This window comes from Platalea leucorodia (genome assembly GCF_965183815.1).
Source record: "Platalea leucorodia genome assembly, chromosome: 12".
Lineage (NCBI taxonomy): Eukaryota > Metazoa > Chordata > Aves > Pelecaniformes > Threskiornithidae > Platalea > Platalea leucorodia.
The window spans coordinates 17,272,529-17,296,407 of NC_138834.1; the positions used below are offsets into that span (position 1 = coordinate 17,272,529).

A 23,879-nucleotide genomic window follows, 5' to 3' on the forward strand; every position below is an offset into this window, starting at 1 on the left:
TGAGGTTATTTATTTGTGCAGTTTGCTGACGAGATGAGATAGCTCCCAGTAGGCTGTCTGCTATTTCAGTTAGGTGGCTGTAGTGCCCAAATGACCTCATTTCAAATTGCTGTAGTCTCTGCATTTCTAGGATATCAACTAGTTTGATGATGCTTAAATAATCTTAGCAGAACATACAAAGCAGCAATGCAAAAAAAGATCAGCCAGATGAATGTTCTGGATTATCAGTTTTGTTACTCTTCTTCAAATTAATTAATTAACCAATCCACAAAAACTTTATTTTCAAATGATATTTCATATCGCTATCAGGCTACTAGCTAGAAACGTTTAATAATATCACAATTATACATGGGAAGGTGCGGGAGCAGGTGAAAACAGTATAGAAATGCCTCACCATTTAAGTAATAGAGGACTTTTAAACTTTTTTTAAAGAATCGGTTTCTCTACCCAGCCGGAGCTTCCTTCAAAGTTTCTGTGATGATTTAGTCCAGAAAGTTCATTCTGTGTCATTTGATTTTTTTTATTTTAAGTGTTAGCTCTGACTTTTTCAGTAACAAAATTAGAAGGATTATTTAAAGAGCATCCACTGTCCACCCTATTATTTTGAAATTAGTTTGGTACATATGTACTGTATTTTCTTTAGGAATGGTAATTGCAACAGGTAACTTCTCAATTCTTCCGACAGCTTGAGATTAACAGCCGATACTGCCAGCTGTAGTACTCACCACTTCTGAAAGGAGCTTTTCCATCTTGTATCGAAAGGGTGGCTGATCCCAGGCAGGCAGAACTCTGTTAGACTGAGGAAGTGTTTTCTGCCGTGCCTTTTCCGCACCTCCTGGTTAAGTAATCATCTGACTCTGAGACTGAGGTTAATGTTTACTTCATGTGATTTCTGTTGACTGATGGTTTTTTGTAGCAATTGGACAGCACTTTGAATGGATGGATTAAATATTTCAGTGACTCAATAGGAGAGGTCCCTCTGAATAGGAACGTTTTGTGGCATGAGTGCTCTCTATTTTGATACAGAGAGTGAAACCAGTTTGAATATAAAATCTAACCCGAGTTTCAGTTGCTGGAACACACACTGGCGCTTTAATGTCAGAGCTGCTTCTGCGGCTATTCCTTTGGAAGTAGCAAGCACATTGTTCGAAATTTTTAAACAGAAAACTCCCTAAAACTCAACACTGATTCAGTGCTGCAGCACGATGATAGTCAATGTGAATGGTTAAACTGTGGAAAGATAGGACTTATGGTCCTACTAAACAGGAGGCATGGTATACCATTTGTAACTGTGACAGAAAATGGAAAAATAATTGATCATCCTGTATGAAGGCAGAAGAGTTTGGGGAGGGAAATGATTAAATGCTGCAGTGCTCAGCAGGATTAACAACTCCTGAACAGCGGCAGTACATGGGTGCTGTGGAGCATGCAGTGGTAAAGTGTAGCATTGTATGCTGGTGTGCGCTAGTAGAGTGCAATGTGTCCTAGGCCAGCACACAGCTAGCAGGCATTTGCTATCACAGCTTCTGCTTTTTTTTGGAGCAGTTAATTATTTATAAAATGGGCTGAATTTTCAAAGTGTCTGCTCTCTCAGTACTCTCTCAAAGTGTCTTACTCCCTGTCTGACTCCAGGGCTCTGGTCCTCTAGCTCTCAGCGCTGCCTGTATGTTTGTTAACCCTTGTGCCATCCATGAGGTACCCAGAGTAGGGCTGAGAGCATTGCTTACGCTACAAAAACTTGCTCCAGATTTTGTTACAGCTGGTATGCATGGAGGGTGCAGTCAGCTTGCTCCAGAGGATGCAGGTGAGAGTTCTGTACTAACTGCCCAGGGATCGGGGCTGATCCCTGACAGTCATGATAGAGACAATCAGGGCATACTTGATGTCAGCTCGAGAAAACAGAACGAAATTGAGTTCTCTTTGCTATTCGACCTGGTATTTGTTCATGCAGTGTTCATGATCAATACCAGGTCCTTTACAGATATCATAAAGAGATGACATGGAAATTGTTTGCAAGAACTATGTTTATGTTTCATCCTCTCTTCATCCTGCTCTTAATCTTGAGCAGAGCTTTCTTACAAAGTAGCAAACATAGAGACAAATCCTGCTTCTTTAAAATGACAGCAAAGGAGAAAGACTTGAAATAAAATCGATGTGTTACGCCTGAAAATGTTTTCCATGTGCCAATTCTGAGAAGTGTCTGTAGTTACTGATGTCTTCCTGGCACAGAGCTGTTCTAGGAAGGAGCCTTTGCCTCTCACCATGAAAAGCAAAGATGAATATAAAATAGGACTACTTGGATTAATGACAAGATATCTGTGGATTACTTTTTCGATTACATTTTATTGAGAAAAGTCCATGTTAAGGTTTAGCTTTCAGTTCGATTTTAAGACAGGGCTTTTTGTCAGTGGAAGTTGCTTATGGTGGTCTATCAGAGCTTGGTGCAGAATGTCTTTTCTTCGGTAGCATTCTTCTCCACAGTCTGATGACATTTCTTCTTAAATCGGCGTGTTTTGAATTCTTCTGTGATTTCGGAGGTTGACTTCCCTTTTGTTTCTGGGACGAACAGGTAGATGAGAACCGCCGAAATGACCAGGACAGCAATAAAGATGAGGAAGCAAAAAGGACCAAGAAGCATCTGAAGATAAAAATAGAAAAAAATGAGTGATTTCCCTGACAATGCTTGCCCCTATAGATTCTTGAAAATTGTTGATTTCTCCCTGTGAAATGAGGAATAAGTTGATTTTATAGAAGGAATACTTATTTATCTTTTCAATCTGTTCTTGAGGCAGCAGAGGATGTCTGAAGTCTAGGGAAGTGTTTTACATAAATGACCCCCACATGCCAGTAGCAATACGGGATTCACAGCTTTGATCATCTACAAGGCATTTCATCCCTCTCCCTGTCCAGACCAGCCCAGAAAACCAGTTTAAATTGATGGAGTAAAAAAGAAGATTTGAATCAAATTACATACGACAGCAAAGGGAAAAATCATTCCAGTGAAAGTGAGGCCTAGCCAAATGACGATTCCACCAATTACAAAAGCGGAGGACCTTGTTGAGAGGGTGAAGATTTCATTCATGACAGATGCAACGGCTCCAGCTGAGGAAAAACCAGAAAAAGGCAATAAAAACATTGTTGTAGTTAACCATATTCCTGAAAGTGAGTGAACTGTTGTCACTGGTCAAACACAGCCCCAGTAAGTCAGGCTACTGTGAGATCATCTAAATTTGGGCAGCACAGCCATCTTTATCTGAACTCCCCTACAGACTTCTCTTACAGTCCACGGAGAGAGATGGACACCCCCGAAGTGCAGTTTCTATCCACCTAAATGTATAAAATATGGAGATGAATGGCCCTAACGGCCTGTTTCTCTCCATTGCCCATAGGAGACACCTGGGTTCTGCTACTGTGGGAATTCTGTTAGGTTTTCAAGACATTCATCATCCTCATACACAGCCCTTACAATAGTAAAGGCTGCCATTTGAATTTGGAGACTGTAATAACTTCAAGTAGTGTTTAGTCAGGGAACTTTCAGAGTAAATATTGGTCTTAGGTGAGTGAGGTCCTAATAGAGAGGTGTAAGTTTGGTTCTGGCATTACCAATGTAGGCGATTCAGAGTGACATTAAGAGAGGACGAGAAAGGACAAAGCAATGCTTAGAGACAGACTATGTGCGCTACCAGGTGTCATTCTTTAATAGAGCAGGATTTTACAGGTGAGTTCAGAAAACTCTGATATTTTAGAAGAGGCTATCTCTGCCCTAAGGCAAAGACAGAGATGGGCCAGTTGAGCCTGCATGCACTGAACAGCACTCACACCCTCCAAAACAAGTCTTAGTGAATTGATTAACAAGTATTTTTTGGCTTGAACCTGTAATCCAGTGAGAGGAAACAGGGTCCTGATTCATCAGGGTCTGAATCATTTCAAATAATTTGTTAAAGAAGTTGTTTCTTGGATCAATAATTCATCAAAAATTGGGACTCCCTCAATTTCAGTCCATACTAAGCTGTTGATTTTCAAAGATATATTCACACAGTCTAGTTCTACTTCCATACATCCATGTCCCGTGCTTCTCCATATGGTCCAAGGCTTCCTGTTGTTGCTTTTATTGTTGTACTCACCCGGTCCTATTCCGTAGGCAATGATGAATAAAAAAATGAGAATAACACTGCAGTAACGCATCCAGAGGAACTGATCCTAGACAAAGGCGAAAGGAGGGAAGAGAATAAAAAATAATTTTATAGCTGTAGCATGGCTGATCCAAACATACAGGAGAAGCAATATTTATGACAAAGCCCACGATGCTGGGCTCTGTGGTAGATGCTCACTAGAACTACTTATCTCTCTGTACTGAATACAGTGGAAGGCCAAAAGTAGCCTGCAGTGTCATACCTACAGAGATGAGCTGAACTGCACCCTGGTCTGCAAAACAGGTAACAAATTCCAAGCTAATTATAGCATGGGGAAAATTGTTACTGATTTAACCTAATTATCTTACTGAATTAGACAACTTCTGAGAAATATTTAAAGCTCTTGTGAACCAGAAGATGATACCTGTGAAACAGAAAGAAGCTGAAAGTTTATGGGCTTAGACCAAGATTGCAATGCAGTGCAAAACACTGGCGCTACTGAAGCCACGACACTGGGTTCCTCACTACTTTCCACCATCCCGACTGGAAGCAGCTAGAGAGCTGCACTATGTGGGTGGATCACTTGTATCAAGGGTGGAAACTGGTGGTTGTCAGAAGGGTCAGTACACACTGCTTCTGCTGTAGGAGGCATGGGATAGCAAATGGGAAAGGTGACAGCAGGGATGCTCATCTAGGGTTTTAAAGGACAGCAGAACAAGACGCAGGTGAGGTTTGGAGCGGTCAGGCAGAGAGCTGGAGGAAAGCTATGCCAGGCCAATGGTTTCACAAAATGTTTTTCACTGACTGTTTGAAAGCCTGATTAAAAAAGATGAACTACAAGGCAGGACAAAAAAGGCCTTGCAGAGGGGCTATGAGTTTGTGTTCAGAAGATATTCTGACCTGCTATTTTGGACATGAACGCTAAGGCTGACTATCTGCCGCCCTGCACAAAGAATTCTGATGCAGGTCCACCCCCAGAGAGATATTTGCTTACGCTCAGTAGAAGGCTTGTTTCAAGCAACACCAGTATCAGTGCCATCAGCAAATAACCACCCCACAGGAGTATCCGGCGTCCAAAACGATCAATAATGGAGCTCTGAGGAGTAGAAAAAAATTGCATATCACTGGAACCATGGCAAAATCCAGCTATCAGCTGTCCAACAAATCAAGCATTCTTCTTGAGTTCTTTTTACTTTAGAGAACTCAAATCTTATTGGTAGCAAGTTTGGTATTTTACTGAGTTCCTTCTAGCCTCTCTAGTGCTGTGAATTACCATTGCTGCCCAGCATTGCAGCTACTTTTTCATAAACACTGTAACCAATGGAAGCATGCTATGATTCCATTTGAATATATATATACACAAATATATGGAAATAAGTATATATATTTATGTTTGAATGACATTTCATTTATATCTGTATGAATAAGACAGAGATTTTTATAAGAAATTATGGAGAATGAAGATGGGAAGAAAGATGTAAAAGGTGGGACAAAATCTGGAGGGGATGGTAACAACCGCTTTACAGATTTATGCAGTGCCACAGAAAAATTCTTTAGTTCGCAAAGAGTAGATTCATTTTCTTTGAGGAAGAATAGACTCAACTCACAGGTACTTTAACTCTTAAAGCCCCAGAAAGGTCTGACTTACACAGAAGATTATAGAGATGAGCTCAGAGATGGCAACTCCTAGAGATACATATGGGATGATGCTTTCCTGCAGGTTGGCTGTCTGAAAAATTTCTGAGGTGTAAAAGGTGATCTGGGGAATAAGAAACATTTTAAAAATGAAGCGTAGTCAATAGATGTGATATGTGGTTATCCAGCATCACTTTGAACTAGATTTGTAATCACTGCAAAAGCAACAGTACATTATTGGGGTTTAGTGGAGGTGACATACCTGCTTGAGATGTGAAAAATCAAAAGGTTCATGGAGATGAAGAAAAGGGATTTACAAGCCCAGAAAAAAAAAGGAGTTGAAAGGAGCATGCTGCCTGTAAGACATGGGGAAAAGATGTTGTTCTGGCAAAGAGCAAGAGGAAAGGGGCAAGACAGGGAGTGAGGAAAAAGAAAAGCAAACGTCAGTCATAGCAGACCATACATCGTCATACAAACAGTTGATTCTGTCGCCCTTTTCCAGTTGCTAAGCAGAAGCTGCTCATCTGCAACGTCCCTGATGGACTGGGCACCATTTCCCTGTCAGCGGAGTGCAGAGGTGCCGTCTCTGCCCACGTTGCTGGGAACTGTAATGAACAAGCTCCAACAGAGGCACACGCTTAAGCAAGGCTTATGGAAAGAGACCCATAGGCAAGTGATAAAAATGACATCCAGGGGAATGACTATTAGCTTGGGCTGTATTGGGCTCAGCCTCTTTGTGTGCGGAAACAACTGGAAGGAAACGGCTTAATGGATAAATCTCCATTGTCAAATGGAATGAAAGTTGAGTGGCAATAGCTGGCCATCTGCTGCTGCAGAAGTCAAAGAAAGTGGAGATGGAAGTCTAGATAAATAGATCTCTGGGTTGTAGCAAGCCTTGGGGTATTTATAACCCTTTCTCCTACAGAGTCTTTGGTAATACCACCAGGGGAATGAAAGCAACACTGCCCTTGCAGGAACTTCTGCGGAGCTGAATCTCCTGTATTCCCATCCCAGAAGTTCCCTTAAAGGTATGAAGAATCCTAGTGATGATACCACAGACCTTCACAGGCAGCGGGCTCTGTGAGAGAAGGAAGAGTGTAGATCCAGAGGAAAGCGACAAGTTGGAATTGTGGTGCGTCGGTTCCTTAGCAGTAGATCTAAGCATGGAAATAGAGTATACTCAACTGCACTCAGGCCACAGAGCTGTAGACTCAGCAAAAGGAGGAGCATGGTACTCAGCTGCGGATATACGGATGGTTCTTTCAGCACCTCTAGGACATTCATGATTTTAGTGCCTTTTGTTACAGCCTTTTCCTTCCTCATGTCATCAAACTCTGTGTGATAATTCCCTTCTCCCCAGAGTTGCTTCATGGCTACAGAAGAGACAGAATGAAGCGTAGTCCTCCGTCATCTGATCCACTCAGTTCTGTGTTTTTCAGCTTTTAATGACATTTGCAACATTTGCAGTTCAGTCCATGCTTTGATTCACCAGTCACTGAGCAAAGAACTAGCACATGGCTTACTAGAACATCCTGAAACTGCCCTGGAAAATGGCTTTCAACTTGCTGTAGGGGTAGATCTTAAAGACTTCTGATGACTCCTTTTAGTCTGGAGTAATATAATTCAATGCTACGATCTCTACAAGACCTTTAATCATGTAATTATCAAGAAATCTGTAGCTGGCTAATGGAAAAGTCAATTCCCTCTATTAGGTTCACTTTCCCAAGAGTTATGGTTTAACAAATTAAGGATCTAAAGTTTTATTTTACCTTTCAAGCAACCAGCCTTGTCTCCTTTTTGCAGCAAGAGATAGGAAGGGGACTCGGGAAAGAATGGCAAAAAGAGCAGTTGAATCAATGCCACCAACCCAGAGAAGGACAAGAGCACATTCCACATGTCTTCTGTTCCTAGAAGATCTCTGTGAAAGCACATTAGAGTGTATTTATCATCCAGTATAATTACAGTCTATAACTAGTTTGGTATTTTCTAGATCCTAGACCAGCTAAAGAGACACAATATACACACAGACCTTGAAAAGATAAATTGAAATAGGAGATGGTTAGGCTAGGGAAAGGAAAATAGACCAATACTTTATTTTTACTGCAAGACTGAGATTTTTCTTGTAATTTGTATATTTTCTAAAGATCAGTGGAGGTTGAATATTCCCACAACAGCTCTCTGAACCAATACTGCAATTCTGCACGTTACTAAGAAATTAGTAGAGATTTCAGATCTCAAAAGTTTACTAAGAGTGTTTACATACAATCTTCTCTTATTAACTTCAGCAGAGAGACCACACCTCCAGAGCTGACCCATACTTTCTCAAGAGGAGGGCCTTTCTCTCCTCGGTGAATGACAAAGGAACATCAGGGGCTGCTTCCTTTTTGCCAGCTGTAGTTAAGCAAAGTAAAACCCCACCCTTAGTGCATGTCTGTTTCTAGGACTGGGAGAACAACACTTTCCTGCCATACAGAAGCAAATAAATAGAAAATAGGATGAGAAGGAGTAGCACAAGTACCGTAATCCAAGAATTCTTGCTACAGCTTTTCCGAGTGCAAGAAACACAGAGGTGGTCACATTTACAAATCCACGAAACTTCTTAGGTGAGATCTCTCCAGCATACTGAACATGGGCATTCATATGTATTCCTAAAGTGAAGAGGACATGAGAGAGCTAAAGCTATAGAAAGCATGAGAGCGCGTCCCTTTTCATTTCACCTTCAGCCAAAGGTAGCTCTCTCCTCTCTCTTCTGACCTGTTTGCTATATGTCCTCCACAATAATAGGCTGAAAATGTACCTTTCACTTTAAGCAAGACATTCAGCTAATCCATCAGATCTCTCTCTCAACCAGACCTCTTGAAGGCAAAGGACAGCTCATCTTACCTTTTCCCAATCTGTTCCTTGTTCCACCGGGGTTACTGTGCATGCCCGGGTACTCCCAGCAGGAAGATTTCTGTATCCACCCCAAAGAAGTCACATTAACATGGAGTAGTGGGGAGTCCTACCAGCACCGATGCCCTCGAGGAAGCGCCCGATCAGGATCATCTCAAAGGATTTGGCTCTCCTACTGAAGCCAGTGTGCAGCGTGGCTACTATTAGGACCACATCGTTGAACAGCAGACATTTCTTCCTGCAGCAGCAAACAACACATGGGTATCATCATCCATGTTTTACTTTTTCATCTTTAACTAACGTCTGCCTGTTCTCCTCTGGATTTACAGACCAAGCCATGGCCATGTTTAAATCCATTGCATATGAGACAACCATATCTGATTAAAAAAAGGCATGATGTCTTCGCAGGGGAGCGGAAAGGGAGAAGCTAGATTCCTCTTTTCCGTGCTAACACTACGTGGGCACACCATGAGGCTGAAGGAAATTCCTGCAGAACAAATACTGATGAGGACTGGTCTTTTTCACTTCTTTCCTGTGGGCGAGGCTGCCATCTCAAACACTGCATTTGTCCCCAGAACAAGGGGACAGCTTCGCTGAGAACTTGGGTCACTGCCCACCTCAAGCTAGAGAGGCTTGTCCTTTATGGCCACCCTCAAAGGGAGGTGGCCTGAGGGACTTCTGCTTCTCTGACGCCCGAGGGATGAAACTCTGATTATTCTTACAGAGGAATGAACCTGCACAATTTTTTTAAAAGCTGTGATCAATTAAAAAAAAAAAAACAGAAAAAAAAAAAAAGCTTTTGCCTACAGAATCTCTATCTGCTTCTGCACTACTGCAGTGTTGTTGAGCTCCCTAGGACATTACTACCCAGTAAAGAAATGCCAGAGATTTATTTTTTACAAAAATTTCAGCAAAAATACAGAAATTTTGTAGCACCAAAAACTGTGACAAGGGAATCAGAAATAGTTGCATACTCTTGTCTCTCTAATATACGTAGGTGTAGTTATACGTGCTGAGTAAATTCTGCACCAGAAGGGGGCAGTGAGAATTCTGACATCCATTATATGAGGTGACTAATAATTAATTGCTTCCCTTGCTGCAGCCCTGATTAGTGAGCTGTTGGGGAATGTACTTACTTTCCATATTTTGCAGTCAGGTACCCACTACACAGACACCCTATCATTCCACCTACACAGTACATAGACACGATGAGGGACCACAACAATGTGAGTGTCTCCTGATGCAGCACAGAACCATATCGCTCCAGCCAGGTTTCGTTGATAAACTTCTGAATGTACTGGGACAGAAAAAGAGATTTTCGTTCCACTAAGGCACTAATCACAATAGTTCTTCGTTATGTTTGCAGCTTAAAAAAATCAGATTAATAGTCATTACTAAAAGCATGTCTATGGGACTGTTGCTTGCAAAGTAGGATTGATATTTCCTCTCATACAACCTAATTGTGTAAAAGAATCTTTCAAAAATTAATTATACGCTTTAGTCTGTTGACTCCTGGCTCTCCTACACCAAAATATTGGGACCGTTTCTTGATTCTTGTGAAGTGCAAATGTTCTTGAGTGCAAGCAGAGGATAGAAAGATAAAAGGGCTGACCTGAAGGTTAAGACTCAATCAGCTAGTTATTAATCTTTTTCTCCATGGCCCAACCTTTAAGGAGGGCACTTCAATATGTTGTTTCCACGCACTGTTCATTTTTCATTTTAGAGATGTTAGAGAGGTTTTATAAAAGAAAAAAAAAATAGTTTAAAGAGCCACTGAAACTTCCATTGTCCCTCCGTTCAGCTACAGGCCACAGCAGGAATAGTGTTGCCTTTCCAGTTTTTTCAGCCATTCTGATATTCTGTGGGAAGTTGCCTTTGGAGTACAGCCCCTAACGTTCATGCAAACTCCGTTGACAGCATAGGACTGGAAAGAGCTGGGAGTAAACTCATGTGGCAACACCCAACAGATTTTTAGAGCATCTTCAAAGTGTAAGGCCTAGTCCCGTGGCGAACAGTTACAGATGTGATTTTATGAAGGCTTTGCTTACCGGAGAAGCATAATTGATCACCGATATTTGAAAACCAGACAAGTGGGTTCCACCGATTCCTAGCACCATAATCATTAGCAATAGCTTCCGGTGTTGAACCTGCCGAAGATGATGAAACCCTTCTTAAGTTCCTGATGCCAGCAGGGCTTTCAGACCATGAGTTAATTTATGAGATCGTATATCTTCACATTTCTATGATTAAGAAGCCTTTAAAATGCAAAAGCCCATTTTGAATTTTTCAATAACCAAGCAAAATTGCTGGGAAATTGTTAAGATGCAAATCTGCACATTCCTTTATGTTCCTCTCCTGGTTATTAGCAGCCTGAAAAGATGCAGTCTCTAATTCTGTTAGTTCTGCTAGCCACAGAAATAAAAAAAAAAATCATAAAAGCCTTGTTCAGGTAGTTTGTGTTTGCTTTTGTACTAGTAAGAAGCTACAGCTTTCTTGAATCTCTTTTTCCTTCAACTTTGCCTCCTCAAAGGCTTTGTTCTCTTTGTTTCCAGAGATTAATCAAGTCTGTCCTCTTAAAACACTTTTATTATCCCCATAGAAAACTGCATCTTTAGAGCCCCTGCTTGAATGACTCCTGTCTGAAATGCTGTGTTTCCGTGATGCACACTAGATTTACAGCACTCTTCGCAAGCACGTATGTTTTCAGGCCACACTCTGAACAGATGAGTGTCCTCAAATACCCTTGAGAGTGCAGGGCAGTGGAGTGGGAGGGTTTTTTCTGCTTTCTCTTTTTCATTGCTACTATTTTCTCTATCTTCCTCAAAATGCCTATTCTTTCCTGGTTTCCCAGGTCCTCTTTTAAACCTCTCACTCTTTTGCATTTCTAATATATTTTCTGGAGATGCCATGTAGTCAGTCTTATTGCTGAATCAGCGTTGTCCGCAGCACGTACTCTCTTGCTCATTTTTGTTAGAAGAAAGACTGTTTGATTCCCTTTGCTGTAATGGTTAAAGATCGTGCTGCTGTTAGTGACTAGGGCTAGAAGACAAGAATTTGGATACTCACCAGGTCTGAGAGGAAACCAGCCATTTCCCCTTGAAAACCTGCCTGCTCTGAGAGCCCTTGTCAAGTCTGTCAGATGAGAGATACGCTTCCTATGCTTAGATTATAAGAAGTTGGGATCATAGCACAGAAGTTAAATTCTAACTATGTAGCTTTTAGTGAATTGTCTCCTCCTCCAGCACTGACCAGGGACTCTTCTGGCTGGTTTAATTATTCTAAGACCCAGATATGCCAAGCCGATTACAACACGGGTAAATGTTTATCCTTCTTGTATTGGGAGCGCGCCCCGCTAGCCGCACTGCTAAAATGGGCGCGTGCTCCGGCTGCGTGGGGAGTCGGGCGGTGCTGCCGCCTTCCCTTCAGGGGAACGGAGCCCCTCTTCCCCTCTCTGACGTGGCTCTGCTTAGGCAGAGCGCGTTTTCCTCCTCTCCGGTCTACTAGAGATAAGCCACTTCCTATCGTAGCTGAGCTGTAACGCCTGTCTTCTTGCATGCTATAAAATTTTCAGTTGCTTGAAGTGATTTGAACAATTTCCCAATTGCAGGACATGAAGTATCTGAATATGGGCATGGAGAAGGAGCCTGGTCCTTGCTAACACCCAGTTTTCACAGAGGGCCACACTGTTTCCAGAACCACTCGGAAGCCTCACTATTACCTCTCTATAAGAATGGAGGTGGCCTAGTCTGTGCCAGAGCAGGATGCTCGTTCTGTTCTGGCTTGAGAGTTGATTTTAAGAAGTATTTTCACCTTAAAAAAAAAAATTTTGAATCAACTGAAGACTTGACTATTTACAAGGAGTGTAAGTTAATTCTTGCTTCCTTCAGGCTTCTATGTATTACACGTAACATTTTGTACTGTGCTGAATACAACACAGTTCACTCTATACTACAAGGTTTAACTGTCCCCGGTTAGTGCCGAAAGGGGTGGCAGGAAGGTGGGGTTACAGCTCTGAAGGCAGCAGAAGCTTTGCTCAGGAGCACGGTGGAAGGACCAACATCCCTCCCACAGTTTGCTTTTCACGTCAGAGCGGCCGAGAGCAGCCCCACGCTGTTCTTTGAGCTGAGGATGGGAAGCGTGGCTGCTGGAAGGAGGGACACACATGGCAGCGCTGGGTCTTTCTGGGGGAGTTTTTAAACACTCTGTCTGTGGCCAGATTTTAACACCTGGTTGATCAAAGAGTCCCTGCAGGGCCCTGTTCCTCCTGTTGTCTGTCTTTCTCCCAGAATACTCATACTGCTGTCTCATTTCTGTCTGGCCTCACACTTTTGTTCAGTGCTGTAATATGGAAAAAGCAAGACTTAAATGCCTAGTTCTTATTTAGTTTCCTAAGGAAGAGGACAGGACGAGTCTTTCCACCTAGGATTTGAACACTACAAGAAATGTGCTTATTCCAGACCCAGTACTTAGCTCACCCGATACCCTTGGCTTGGAGGGATTTTGTTCTCAAAGATGCCATGCGTTGCACTTATGTGATCCTAGAAATCAAATAGATATGCTACATGTTCACAAGTACTTCTTTAACCTTTATTCCCAATCCATGCTAGTTTATGGCAGTGTTAATGATTTACCACGCTTTCCCTCTTGCAGACATTTACTATTATTTACTAGTAGGAGGGAAGAAGGGAAGAAGTCAGGCATGCTGGACAAGATCACGCTGTAGAAAGACATGTATAAGGAAATGAGGTTTTAGTGTCTTGTAAAACACTAAAAACTTCCTCACTGGGAACCAGTAAGGTTGAGAAAGACGAGACCAAATAAAGACTTAAAATAATCAAGGTCTTACCTAATCCTTTCTTTTCAAAATACTGTAAAAGTTTCTTCTTTTTTTTTTCCTGCATTTTTGACCAGAAGAAGGAATGTATGTTGGTTCTTACTGTGGTATTGTGCAATCCATGACGTCCTGCCTTGAAACTATAGACTGTGTCTAGCTTTTTTGGTAATATGATGATTGTCATAGGAAGGATGGCTGTGTTGGGGAAGTGCACTGCTCTTGGTATTAGCTCTTGGCACTGCTACAAATATTGTTAGAGGGTGGTGTGGAGGTAAAACAGCAGGAGGCTTAGGGCTGTGAAAGAAACTGCCACTCAGTATTCAGGTCCTTTTGCAAATTTTATTGTGCAGCATCTGCAACAGTCAGTAGTGAAGATCTCATTTCCAGAACAAGACGGACACAATATTCCTTGACCCCAACAACACGCTCCCAGAAGATGGGCTCTCCTCTGTCCCTGACTCTTCAATCAATGAAAACCAAATCCAGGCATGATCAGAACGATGTGTTTGCCTAGTCACTGCTTTTTTATTTCCTTATCAATCAGTAAACTGCAAAGCATGAAGAAAAGCAAGTGTGTGTCACATTGTATAGCAATGAATACGAAAAGTTAAGCCATTTTTACCATGTTTTGTAATGAAAATGTGGAGTATTCAGAGACCTGGAGAGAGAAGCAAACACTCAGACATACAGATTGGGTTCCCTGGGAGAGGCACCACTCTTTTTCGTCTCATCAGTACCAGTTACTCTTGGGAACTCAATCCCATTGAAACCGAGTGTTCCTTCTCTCTGACATGAAATAACTCCAGGTTGAAGAGATGCTACATAGTCATTGCTAATGAAGAAGGAGAACCTGCCCACTGTGGATTAGCCCACTCGTGATTTCCTGCAGCTCTGCTTTCTTTGCTCATGCTTTCTTTCAGTGCTGACATATCCCTGTTTGTCCCAATAGAAGATTCTCCAAAATCTAGGCAATGATGTACCTGATTACCAAGCAAGAGGTTTGGGCTGAGGTGATAGATTATGCTTGGATGCTTCTCTAGCATAGTATCTCCTCTACACCAGGACCTTATACCTCCTTTACACCTTTTTTCTTCAGATGTAGCAATGACTTCCCCCCCCGCAAAGAAAAAAAAAAGGATGAAGACCATGCTGCAGGTCACAGAAGTGTGGTCATAAGCTCCTCAAGAAAGTCCTAGTTGCCCCTATACCAGGTACTTACTTGCTCTCAAGTCTAATCATAAGAGGGGGAAACATTGCATACCGACTCTGTCTACTGATAGGCAAGGTACTCTCCTTCCACCGGATTAAAGAGCTAAACACTTTTTTTCCTCTGGACTGAAGCTCCTTCTCTGGGAAAGCTTGTTCATAGGAGCAGATAATTTCAACGTGAAAGCTCTGTGTTCTTTTTCTCTCAGTTTCACGAGTATGCTGTACATCTGAACCTTCCACACTCACTTCCTCCAATAACTGTGGAGTCCTGGTTTTGGTAAGAAAAGTAGCAGATCCTGTGTTTTCAGTTTACACAGCTGCTAACTTGCAGGGACTGACAAAGATTTTATTTCTTTATACACCGTGTTTAATTTTTTTCTGCAGAGGATTTAATTCAGCTCATATTTCAGCAGTTGGAGAGAACTACCAAGTTCATCCTGCACCCTGCACTGCAGGTGATTATTTTAAAAATACACATTTGTGCTGTTTGTGGAGCAATGGATTCTCTCTTGCTTAGTGAGGCTTCTGGGCACTACAGTAATAAAAGAGCAAAATACGGAGCGGAGAGTTTGTTATTAAAGTCTAGTAACAATCATCAGTGAGCAGTTACTCTGCTGCAGGGCTGTCTGTCTCTTCTTTCCACGGTAGTTCAGGCGGTTGAACTCCTCCATGACCTGCAGCATGGTCTTTCCTTTGGTCTCTGGCATCACCAGGAAGACAAAGATAGCCATGGACAGACAGTATGTCAGGAAAATAATGAAACAGAAGCTACCAAGTCCTTCCTATAGGAAAAGAAAGAGACAAAATGTGTTCATATAAATTGATCTAGATTTCTTTCTCTTATGATATGGAGTTTCTGGTTTTGTCTTTACTAAAAAACTTGGTCAGGGACTCAGCTGATGTCAATCCTGCTTGCTGCCACCTGGGGAATGGCACCGAGTCGTAAGATGAACTAATGCTCCTTTCCTTTTTTAAGGAGGAAAGCTGTATGCTCAGTGGACATTGAATGTCATTGCTTGACAATTCAGAGAAGTGCTGAGCTCCTTCTGCTTCATCCTTCTCACTCAGTGCTAGATTGGGGAAGGCACGTAGCGTGTTGGCTCTGTCCCTCCTTGCGCAGTCCAAAACTGCAAAGGCTTCAGTTCCCTGCTGCTCACTAGTGCTGGGTGAGATCTCTGGGACTGCCCGTTTTCCACATTAACCCCAAAGGAGATGCACATACAGGACAAGGGGGGAGGAGAAGGGAGCCCCTCGTGACGTTCAAATGACGTCAGACAGTGTTGGTGCCTCTGTCACCGCTTCTGTGGTTGCCAGTGTCACACTCTAACTGTGTGCAGCATTAGCAGCATTTTGTGGTTTTGCTAAGAAAGAGGCCATCAGAACTGCAGTCAGTTTGGGCTCTGTCCTTTGCATGAAGTGTTGAAAAAGAGAAGTATGCTCTGGCTTCAAGAAGGGTCTAACCTCCTCCGAACTGAAACAAAACACCCTGCTTTGCTTACCACAATGAAAGGGAACAAAAGTCCAAGGATGAAGAGTTGGATCCAGTTTGTAGCCCCATTAAAAACATAAGCAGCTGGTCTGTATGACTGAATAAATATTTCTGTGGGCAAGGAGCATAATACTCCAGCTGAAAAAGATGTTGGAGAAAAAAGGAAGTTTAGAACTTTTGCAAGATGCTTCTGTAACTCACACTTCATATTGCCACATAAGTTAATGGTTTTAACTGACCTGGAAGTGTTTGAGGTGCTGCTTGGCTCTTCAGGAGGAAGGCATGTAGGAATGCAATATGAAATGAAGTTTTACCTCCTACCACAGCATGGAGGGGAACATCTACCCCTGCGCTGAATCAGGAGTAAGGATTCACGCTAACTGTGGAACAGCTATGCCTGGGACCTCTCCTAAAGGCTGCAGTGAGGAAGGAATGAGTCTATGAAACCATTCCAGCAGAAAATACCAACCTGGCCCAATGCCAAAGCTCATGATGAAAATAAAGATGAGTGCAACAGAGCAGTATGGTACCCAGGAAAAGGAATCCTATGGTAGGAAATGAAAAGCAAATAAAATCAGCAATTAAAATTTTATTTATCCAGCTCCATTAGAAACATTGATCACTGCCAAGTATGTCAATGTTAAGCATACATGTTTCCTCTACTTCCAGAAACTCACAAGGAGATAGCCTGGGCAGTGATCACGGTTGTATAAAGCTATTGGCTTTAATCTGCATGTACGTGGCTGGGAACAGACCTCTCAGTATGATGGTTAGCCCCAAAACTACTTCCCCTCCCACTAAAAGGTGACTTGGGGGAAGGGAAATAGTAACGATATCTGCCATACAATAAAACATGAAGATGGGACACAGCTCTAACGCATAAGTGGGGGCTTACCTGTAGTGAAAGTGTGACTGTGAGTAGCCCTAAAGCCAAGGCCATAACAGTGTAGCTTTTCCACAGCAGTGCCTTCCTCCCTGCACGCTCGATTAGGAAACCCTGCAAGCAGGAGGACATGCTGTCAGCTCCAAAGGACAGACCTTAGAGCAGGCACTGGCAAGCTGCACCGGTATCTGCCTTCACCAACCAGGCAGGGCATCTCTGAAGAGCCGGGGACTGGGACGTGGTACCTCCTCTGGGAGGGCAAGTAAAGGCATCTGGGGGGACTGGCAGGACCAGGAGCTGCAGGGAGTGGGGGAAGGTGGGGAGGTGCAGGGCTGCAGGGAGCATTGCCCGGGCAGAGGAGGCCTGAGGTGGCACCCTGCAGGCAGAGGACAGGCAGGGAGGCCAGCAAAGTGGAGATGCTTGCACTCTTCATTGCCATGAATCCTACAGCCGTGAGTCCTGCTGACAAGTGGACACAGGGACTGTCATCTGCCCTTCCTACGGAGGGGGACTGAGACTCCCGAGGCTGGCTCAGGCTGGGTCGTGATTTTGAGGCAAGGACTCTCCTGTCCTCCCAGAAATTGAATATAAATGCCCATGCTTGCAGGGTGCGTGGAGATTGACTTTGTGTGACCAGTGCAAAGTGCTACGGTTGATTTGTTGCAGAAGTTTGATTCCTGAAGCTCCATTTACAGTAGTTCTAAAGGCTGAAATGAACCACACATTACAGCAGAATGAAATTCAGCTGAAGAGCCACTTACACACAGGACTGTGGTGAGGATCTCGGTGATCCCAACTCCCAGGGAGACATAGTGGATTTGAGCAGAGGGGATTCCAGCCTTTATAAAGACATTGTATGCATAAAAGTAAACCTGGAAAGAATAGAAATGTGTGAAGGCTGTACCCATGTGGTCAGGTTTACACTAGCTTCTGTCTTTTTTGACAGAAAATAACTAATCAGGCCTTAACAAAAGAGAAAATCGTCTTCTTGATTTCAGTAACCAATCCTCAATGTTTTCACGAGGCTTATTTGTGCAGAATAGCTTTTACTAGCAGCTCTGTCTTGAACTCAGTAACAAATACAGCCTTTTTCTTCTTTTTTTGCTTGCTTTTAGCACTGCCTTTGTCTTATGTTACAGGTTATAATTCTATCTGACATCTTTCACATGTTTTAGCGTCTCATGTACTTTGGACGAGTAGCATACAGAAATGTGGACAGTACATACTAAGCGAATGGTTTAAATTATCTTTCTACATCATCTTTAAGCCTTTGCAGCGATTTTGATAGTCACTATTTTTCTGGATGCAAACACTCCTAAAGCATAAGAAATTCCACTGTTTATATGTTCCATTTCTACTGGTCCTTCGTGGTGTAGTTACTGCTGCAGTAGTGGGGGTAGAAGGGAGTCTTATGAATCTTGAAGTCTTTCTGAATTTGCAAAATTAATCTGGATTTTGAAACTTCTATGTTTTTACTATAAGCTCATTTTGTACAATAACTATTCCAATACTCAACACTATCTACTGAAACATAGATAGAGGTATTTCCAGAGAAAAGGTATATTAGTACACATCAGTAACTGTCACATATATTCTTGGGATGTTGTAATTATCTATAACCTGAGAAAGTTAAAGGATTTAGAAAGAAACCCAAAGAGGTAAGAGAAGGGAAATGCACTGTCAGTGTACATTACAAACCTGACTCAATTTGTACTGAAATGGCTGAACAATTTTGGGCAGTGCGTTCTGGAGTTCAGAGACCCAGAGGAGGTTATGCTGTTCTTTACTTGTTCTGTATTTGAGATTTTATTTTATCCCCTTCCATTCTCTTATTATAACAGGGTAATCCATAGAGATGCCTTCAGATGACACTTGCTAAAACACAGTTCTCGCCTTATCCCAGGTCCCAAACTTCCATGGGAAGAGATTATAATAAACAGTAACAACAGATCCCCTCCTTACAGCCACTGTTGCAGTCACCATTTTACTACTCGTTGCAGAGCTTACTTTTTGCCAAGAAACTGTAAGCAATCTAGAAAGCAGAGAAAAGTAGCAGACGTACCACATTGATGCCAATCAACTGCATGCATGAAGAGACAAGGAAGAGAGTGATGAGCTGCCAACGGACAGCTTTGTCACGAAAAAGATCACAAACGCTCTTAGCCTTCTCCCCACGGATGGCTTCTTGCTCTGCCATCATGTCATCGATTTCGGCCGTATGGTCACCGTCTCCCCAGAGCTGCTTCACCGCTGGAAGGAGAGGGAGAGAGAAGATGGCTCCTGGTCCGAGCTCACCAGCACAGACACGAATTCAGATGATTTCTTCCTGCCTTGCAGAGTGTCTTATTTGAGCTTCAGCCTCTTTGCTTGTATGAACTTCCTAGAGATCTGGGTTCAGATTACATGCAGATCCAGTTCATTGCTATCTATTTTTACCCATAAATTTTAATCATGACCTCACCTTTGGCCAATAGCTGCTTATAGTGTTTCAATGTAAATCACGCCTAAATTCTTAGCAATCCTTCCCCGAATACCCTCCTGCTAGAGGTGCAGTTCTAGTGCACACACCAAAACACAGACAAGGAAGAACGACTCCTACCTTGAAAAGTAAGTCTACATCCAAAGAGTTCTCTCTTGTGATAGTTAAAAACCCACAATGGCTGTTTCTCTCTTTGTGTCAGTAGTTGCTGTTAGGGTTACTGAAGAACGGGAACGCTTATGGATATGGCATGACAGACAGTAAAGAGCACCCCTTTCTTACACCGAGCCAGAAGTACCGTATCCACACCCTGACTGTTCAGGGCAGATTCTGTATTGATGGAAATACAAGCTCAGTGTGATCACATCCCTCGGAGGACCCTGGCAGAGGGTAAGGGAAATACTAGTGCCAAGAGAGCACTAATATCAAAACAGAAGAGGCTGTCTTTCATTAAAGCTGAAGGTCGTTTCAGAGCCCAAAGACCAGGGGTCTTTTTCCCAACTGTACCTCTCTTCCAGGCTCATGTGGGCCTTTACCATGTTTTCCACTTTTTGCTAAAATGAATGCTTTGTGGCCCATTTCCTTACCTTTCATGCACCCCTCCTTGTCCTTTTTGTCAATGAGCAGGTAGCGGGGAGAGTCTGGGAAGAAGGGGAGGGTGAGAAGCTGAATGAGGGCGGGAAGCGCGTTGGCTGCCATGAGAATAGGCCAGAGAGCATCTACTCCGAGGACTTCTCTGAAACAAAACCAGCAGAGCAAGAGGAGCTGAGCAGCCGCATGCACAATGAAGAGAGGATCCACGGGTTATCAGCCTGGTACTGACTGTCCCAAATAGCAGCCGCTGAGTTTCCTGCGGCTTTGAGAACACTGTGGCCAGAATGACGCGTGCCTGGGAACGGGACGGACCATCTTTGGCACAGGGCAGGCAGAAGGAGCCTGTGCTGGGGGGAATGAATCCACCACAGGCTTCTGGTTTTGCATGTGTGTGTGATGGGTGGGTGTGCTGGTTTGTGCGTATTTTCAAGAAAGTTTGGATGGATATGACATTCCCTGCTCCTTCTAATAAAATAATAAAGATCAGTTCTTACAAAAGGTGGATTTCTTTCAAACCCATCGAAATCTGTTAAAGGTTTTAATTATCTATATTTTGATCTGTCTTTGCTAGGAAGCAACGCTGTTTTTCAGGATGAAATACTTTGTATGATTTCTGTTTCCCATTCACTTAAGTCAGGAATTTGGGCTGAACTAATTCTGTCTGACTGCCTAGGATACCCTGAAAACATGTCTAAAAATAGTTGCTGATTTGCCTATCCATAGGCTTGCACTGACATATGCATATACTTTAACAACAAGCAATAAAATAGGTCTCAGACCCCCCTACCTGAGACCCAGAGCAAATCCTACAAACTTTCCGACGGCAATGGCAGTAGAAGCTGTTATGGCAATCAGCCCGCGGAGCTTCTGTGGGGCACATTCCCCAGCATACATGAGATGGATATTCAGAGCTAAACCTGCAAGGAGAAATGACTGTCAGGGAAATTCAGACTCCCATAGGTCTGGTGTTTTGGAGGGGACCATTGCGGGCAAAGCATATCGGGTTAGGCTCTGAGACACTTCTTTAACCATGCTGAGTATATGTCTGCCTGACATGAAGCATGTTCCCAGTACCGTGGCCTTGCGTCTTTGCTAAATATGTCACTAAGCAAGTACGTTCCCTTGGGAAATCTGTTCTTCATCAGGCTGGCCTTCTCTTACAATGTTTCCTACAGCCACATACACAGGATTGCTATTGCTCCCTTTAATCTCAGATTATATATGTCAATGTCTACTCAGGGTGCTATGTACCTTATTTTGTGCTTGAAACCAACAAGAAGTTAACAAATGCTATATATTTGATTTGCTCAGTGAATTAATTAATATTTATCGTCTCTCTTGATTTTTTTTTTTGCTGGTTATTATTATCTTTATCCAACTGCTCAGGGATCGAAAACGCTGGCAGAATGTCGCCTTCTGAGGCACCTGGAAATTAGAATTGCCCAGCTTGAAAAGCATTTCCTTGTCTGTAATATGGAAGGCAGTATCAACCACAACAAGCAGCAACAGAAACAAGAGAGGTCAGCTTTCTATTGAGTGAGCATGCTCCCCTGAAATATTGCAAGTTTTGGCTTTTTCACAAGTTGGCAGTACTTTTTATATGGATTGGATGTAAAGATAAAATAATGAGAAATGGAGATGTCACACATGATTAATTTAAGTATGTTTGTGTTTTCTTATTTAGTTAAAAACGCATTCAGCAATCAGGCCCTCTGCAGAGTTTAGTAAAAATCTGTGATCCATTTACTCAGTCTGGTAAATCCTTGTGACCCTCAGTCACTGCTCTCCCAACTATTTAATACCATAGGCAGGAATGCTAATTTACCTCCACAAACTCCAGAAAATAATCTTCCAGCAACGATCATCTCAAAGGATCCACACAGCCGGCTGAGTCCCATCAGAGTTGCGCTCAGCAGAGCAGGGATATTGGTGAACAGCATGGCCTTCTTCCTGGAATTCATTTAAATTAATGTGACCATAAATATTGTCCATGTGTCATTCACAGCCTGGCTGAAGTGGCATTGAATCGTACCATGGTTGAAGACTCTGTGCCAGCTTCTGAGATCAGCTGCAGTGAAGTAGAGGGGAAATGGGAATGGGAAAACTTTGTCACAGACTGATAAGCTAGTCGAAGTTTTTGATGCCTATAGTGGAGCCAATATCTCCACTGAAGAACAAGCTTTGTGAGCGGTTGTCTGTGAAATTCACTTTCGAATGTATGCACTCATGTGATTTCTCTGGCCTGGATTCGCTTTGGAATTTATAAGGGAGGGGGTATAATTTTCTTTGTGATCATTGGCAGATTTTGCCATTCTGTTTCTTCACTGAACTGATCCTTCATCTGAAGCAGCTCTGGGCTGCTCACAGTGCCACTTTACAAGCAGTGTTTCTCCTAAGACACAGTCACTTATTTTTGCAGTGGTGGGTGTAAACAGAAAGACTAATGTAATCATTATTCCTACCTTCCAAATCTAACAGACAAATATCCGGCTGACAAGGATCCCAGAAGCCCACCGATGCTGTAAATGGACACAACAAAGGACCACATCAAAGTAATCATCTCTTCGCTGGGAGGAGAGCCGTGTCTCTTCAGCCAGGTCTCACGGATGAAACTTTTGATGTACTTTAAAAGAAAAACAGAAATCAATGGACTCAGTCAACATGTTTTTTGCATAACTGCAGTTCTTTTTTACTTCTCTTGCCTACTTACTGGTCTTTGTGATACATTTCTATTGACACCTTGGTTGAAATCTTAGCCCCAGTGAAATTAAAGGGAATTTTGCCACTAATATCCCTGGAGTTAAAGTTTTAGCAACAAAGTGCAATGAATAAATCAATGAATAAATATATCAATATTAAATATCAACAGTGAGTGTCACTAAGGTGGTGGCACATTGGTCTTTTGTGTACGTCCTAAACCCTGATTGTTTTGTTACCCGATCTTCCCCTCCATTCCCGCTTGCCTGTCTGTCTGTCTGTCTTGTCCACCTGCTGCATCCTGACTGATGCCTTGGGTGAAATCCAGGTTTGGCCTCAACTGACTGCAGTGGGATCAGAATTTGTCCCTCAATGTGGCCCATGGTGGGGTCTCTCTGACCTACTGTGCATAACCTCCATGGCACCCTCATTCTTGATGAGGTTCCCAATGTGGTGATAGTATGAGCTCAGTGTCCTCAGCACCATTCAGGATGACAAACACCTCCCCTAATTTTCCTTTTCCAGATGCAGGTATCGGTGCTGACCTCAGCGCTAGAGCTACAGTCCTTCCCTGTCCTATTTCACCTTACAGACAGTCACTTAGACTAGTGTGAGTGGCCAAGGACATCGTTCAAAGGACTCCCTGAGCACTGGGAAGAGGAGAATGTCCTGTGAGCAATCCAACTCAGTAAGGGGAAAACGGCTGACTTCATAGACATCACTCATCCTCCCCTTTCCCAGTTCTGTCACACCAGACAGAAGTTAAAACCCAATGAAACACAAGGGCAATAGCAGCTATTCTTAGAACCAAGAAACCACGATACATCTAGTTTTGAGGGCAGAAGTGAAAAAGTTAGTGGTCGCAAATAGAGGCAGGAATGCATGAAAACATTGAAATCCATGCTGGTAGCTCAAGTTTTTGAGCTGTCCATGCTTACCTCAGCAGGAGAATTGATAATGGAGATCTGCAAGCCATACTGGAAAGTGCCACCAATGCCCAGGACAAAAGCCAGGAGGAAGATATTGTAGCTCAT

General features: G+C 42.8%; 2 protein-coding genes across 2 annotated transcripts; both read right to left on the reverse strand.

Moving 5' to 3' along the window:
* Window positions 1–2,431: 2,431 nt before the first annotated feature.
* Window positions 2,432–11,750, reverse strand: LOC309596581 (solute carrier family 2, facilitated glucose transporter member 11-like; the record flags this gene model as incomplete). Its single annotated transcript, XM_082324957.1, has 12 exons — window positions 2,432–2,638; window positions 2,975–3,102; window positions 4,125–4,200; window positions 5,128–5,229; window positions 5,782–5,892; window positions 6,954–7,141; window positions 7,538–7,686; window positions 8,287–8,416; window positions 8,774–8,898; window positions 9,797–9,957; window positions 10,709–10,807; window positions 11,727–11,750. The coding sequence occupies 12 exons, from the start codon at window positions 11,748–11,750 to the stop codon at window positions 2,432–2,434; spliced, it is 1,500 nt and encodes a 499-aa protein (XP_082181083.1).
* Window positions 11,751–15,278: 3,528 nt separating this feature from the next.
* Window positions 15,279–23,879, reverse strand: LOC309596582 (solute carrier family 2, facilitated glucose transporter member 11-like; the record flags this gene model as incomplete). Its single annotated transcript, XM_082324958.1, has 11 exons — window positions 15,279–15,485; window positions 16,203–16,330; window positions 16,662–16,737; window positions 17,088–17,189; window positions 17,837–17,947; window positions 19,138–19,325; window positions 20,142–20,290; window positions 20,936–21,065; window positions 21,974–22,098; window positions 22,611–22,771; window positions 23,784–23,879. 11 exons carry the CDS (start codon window positions 23,877–23,879, stop codon window positions 15,279–15,281), a joined length of 1,473 nt encoding a protein of 490 aa, XP_082181084.1.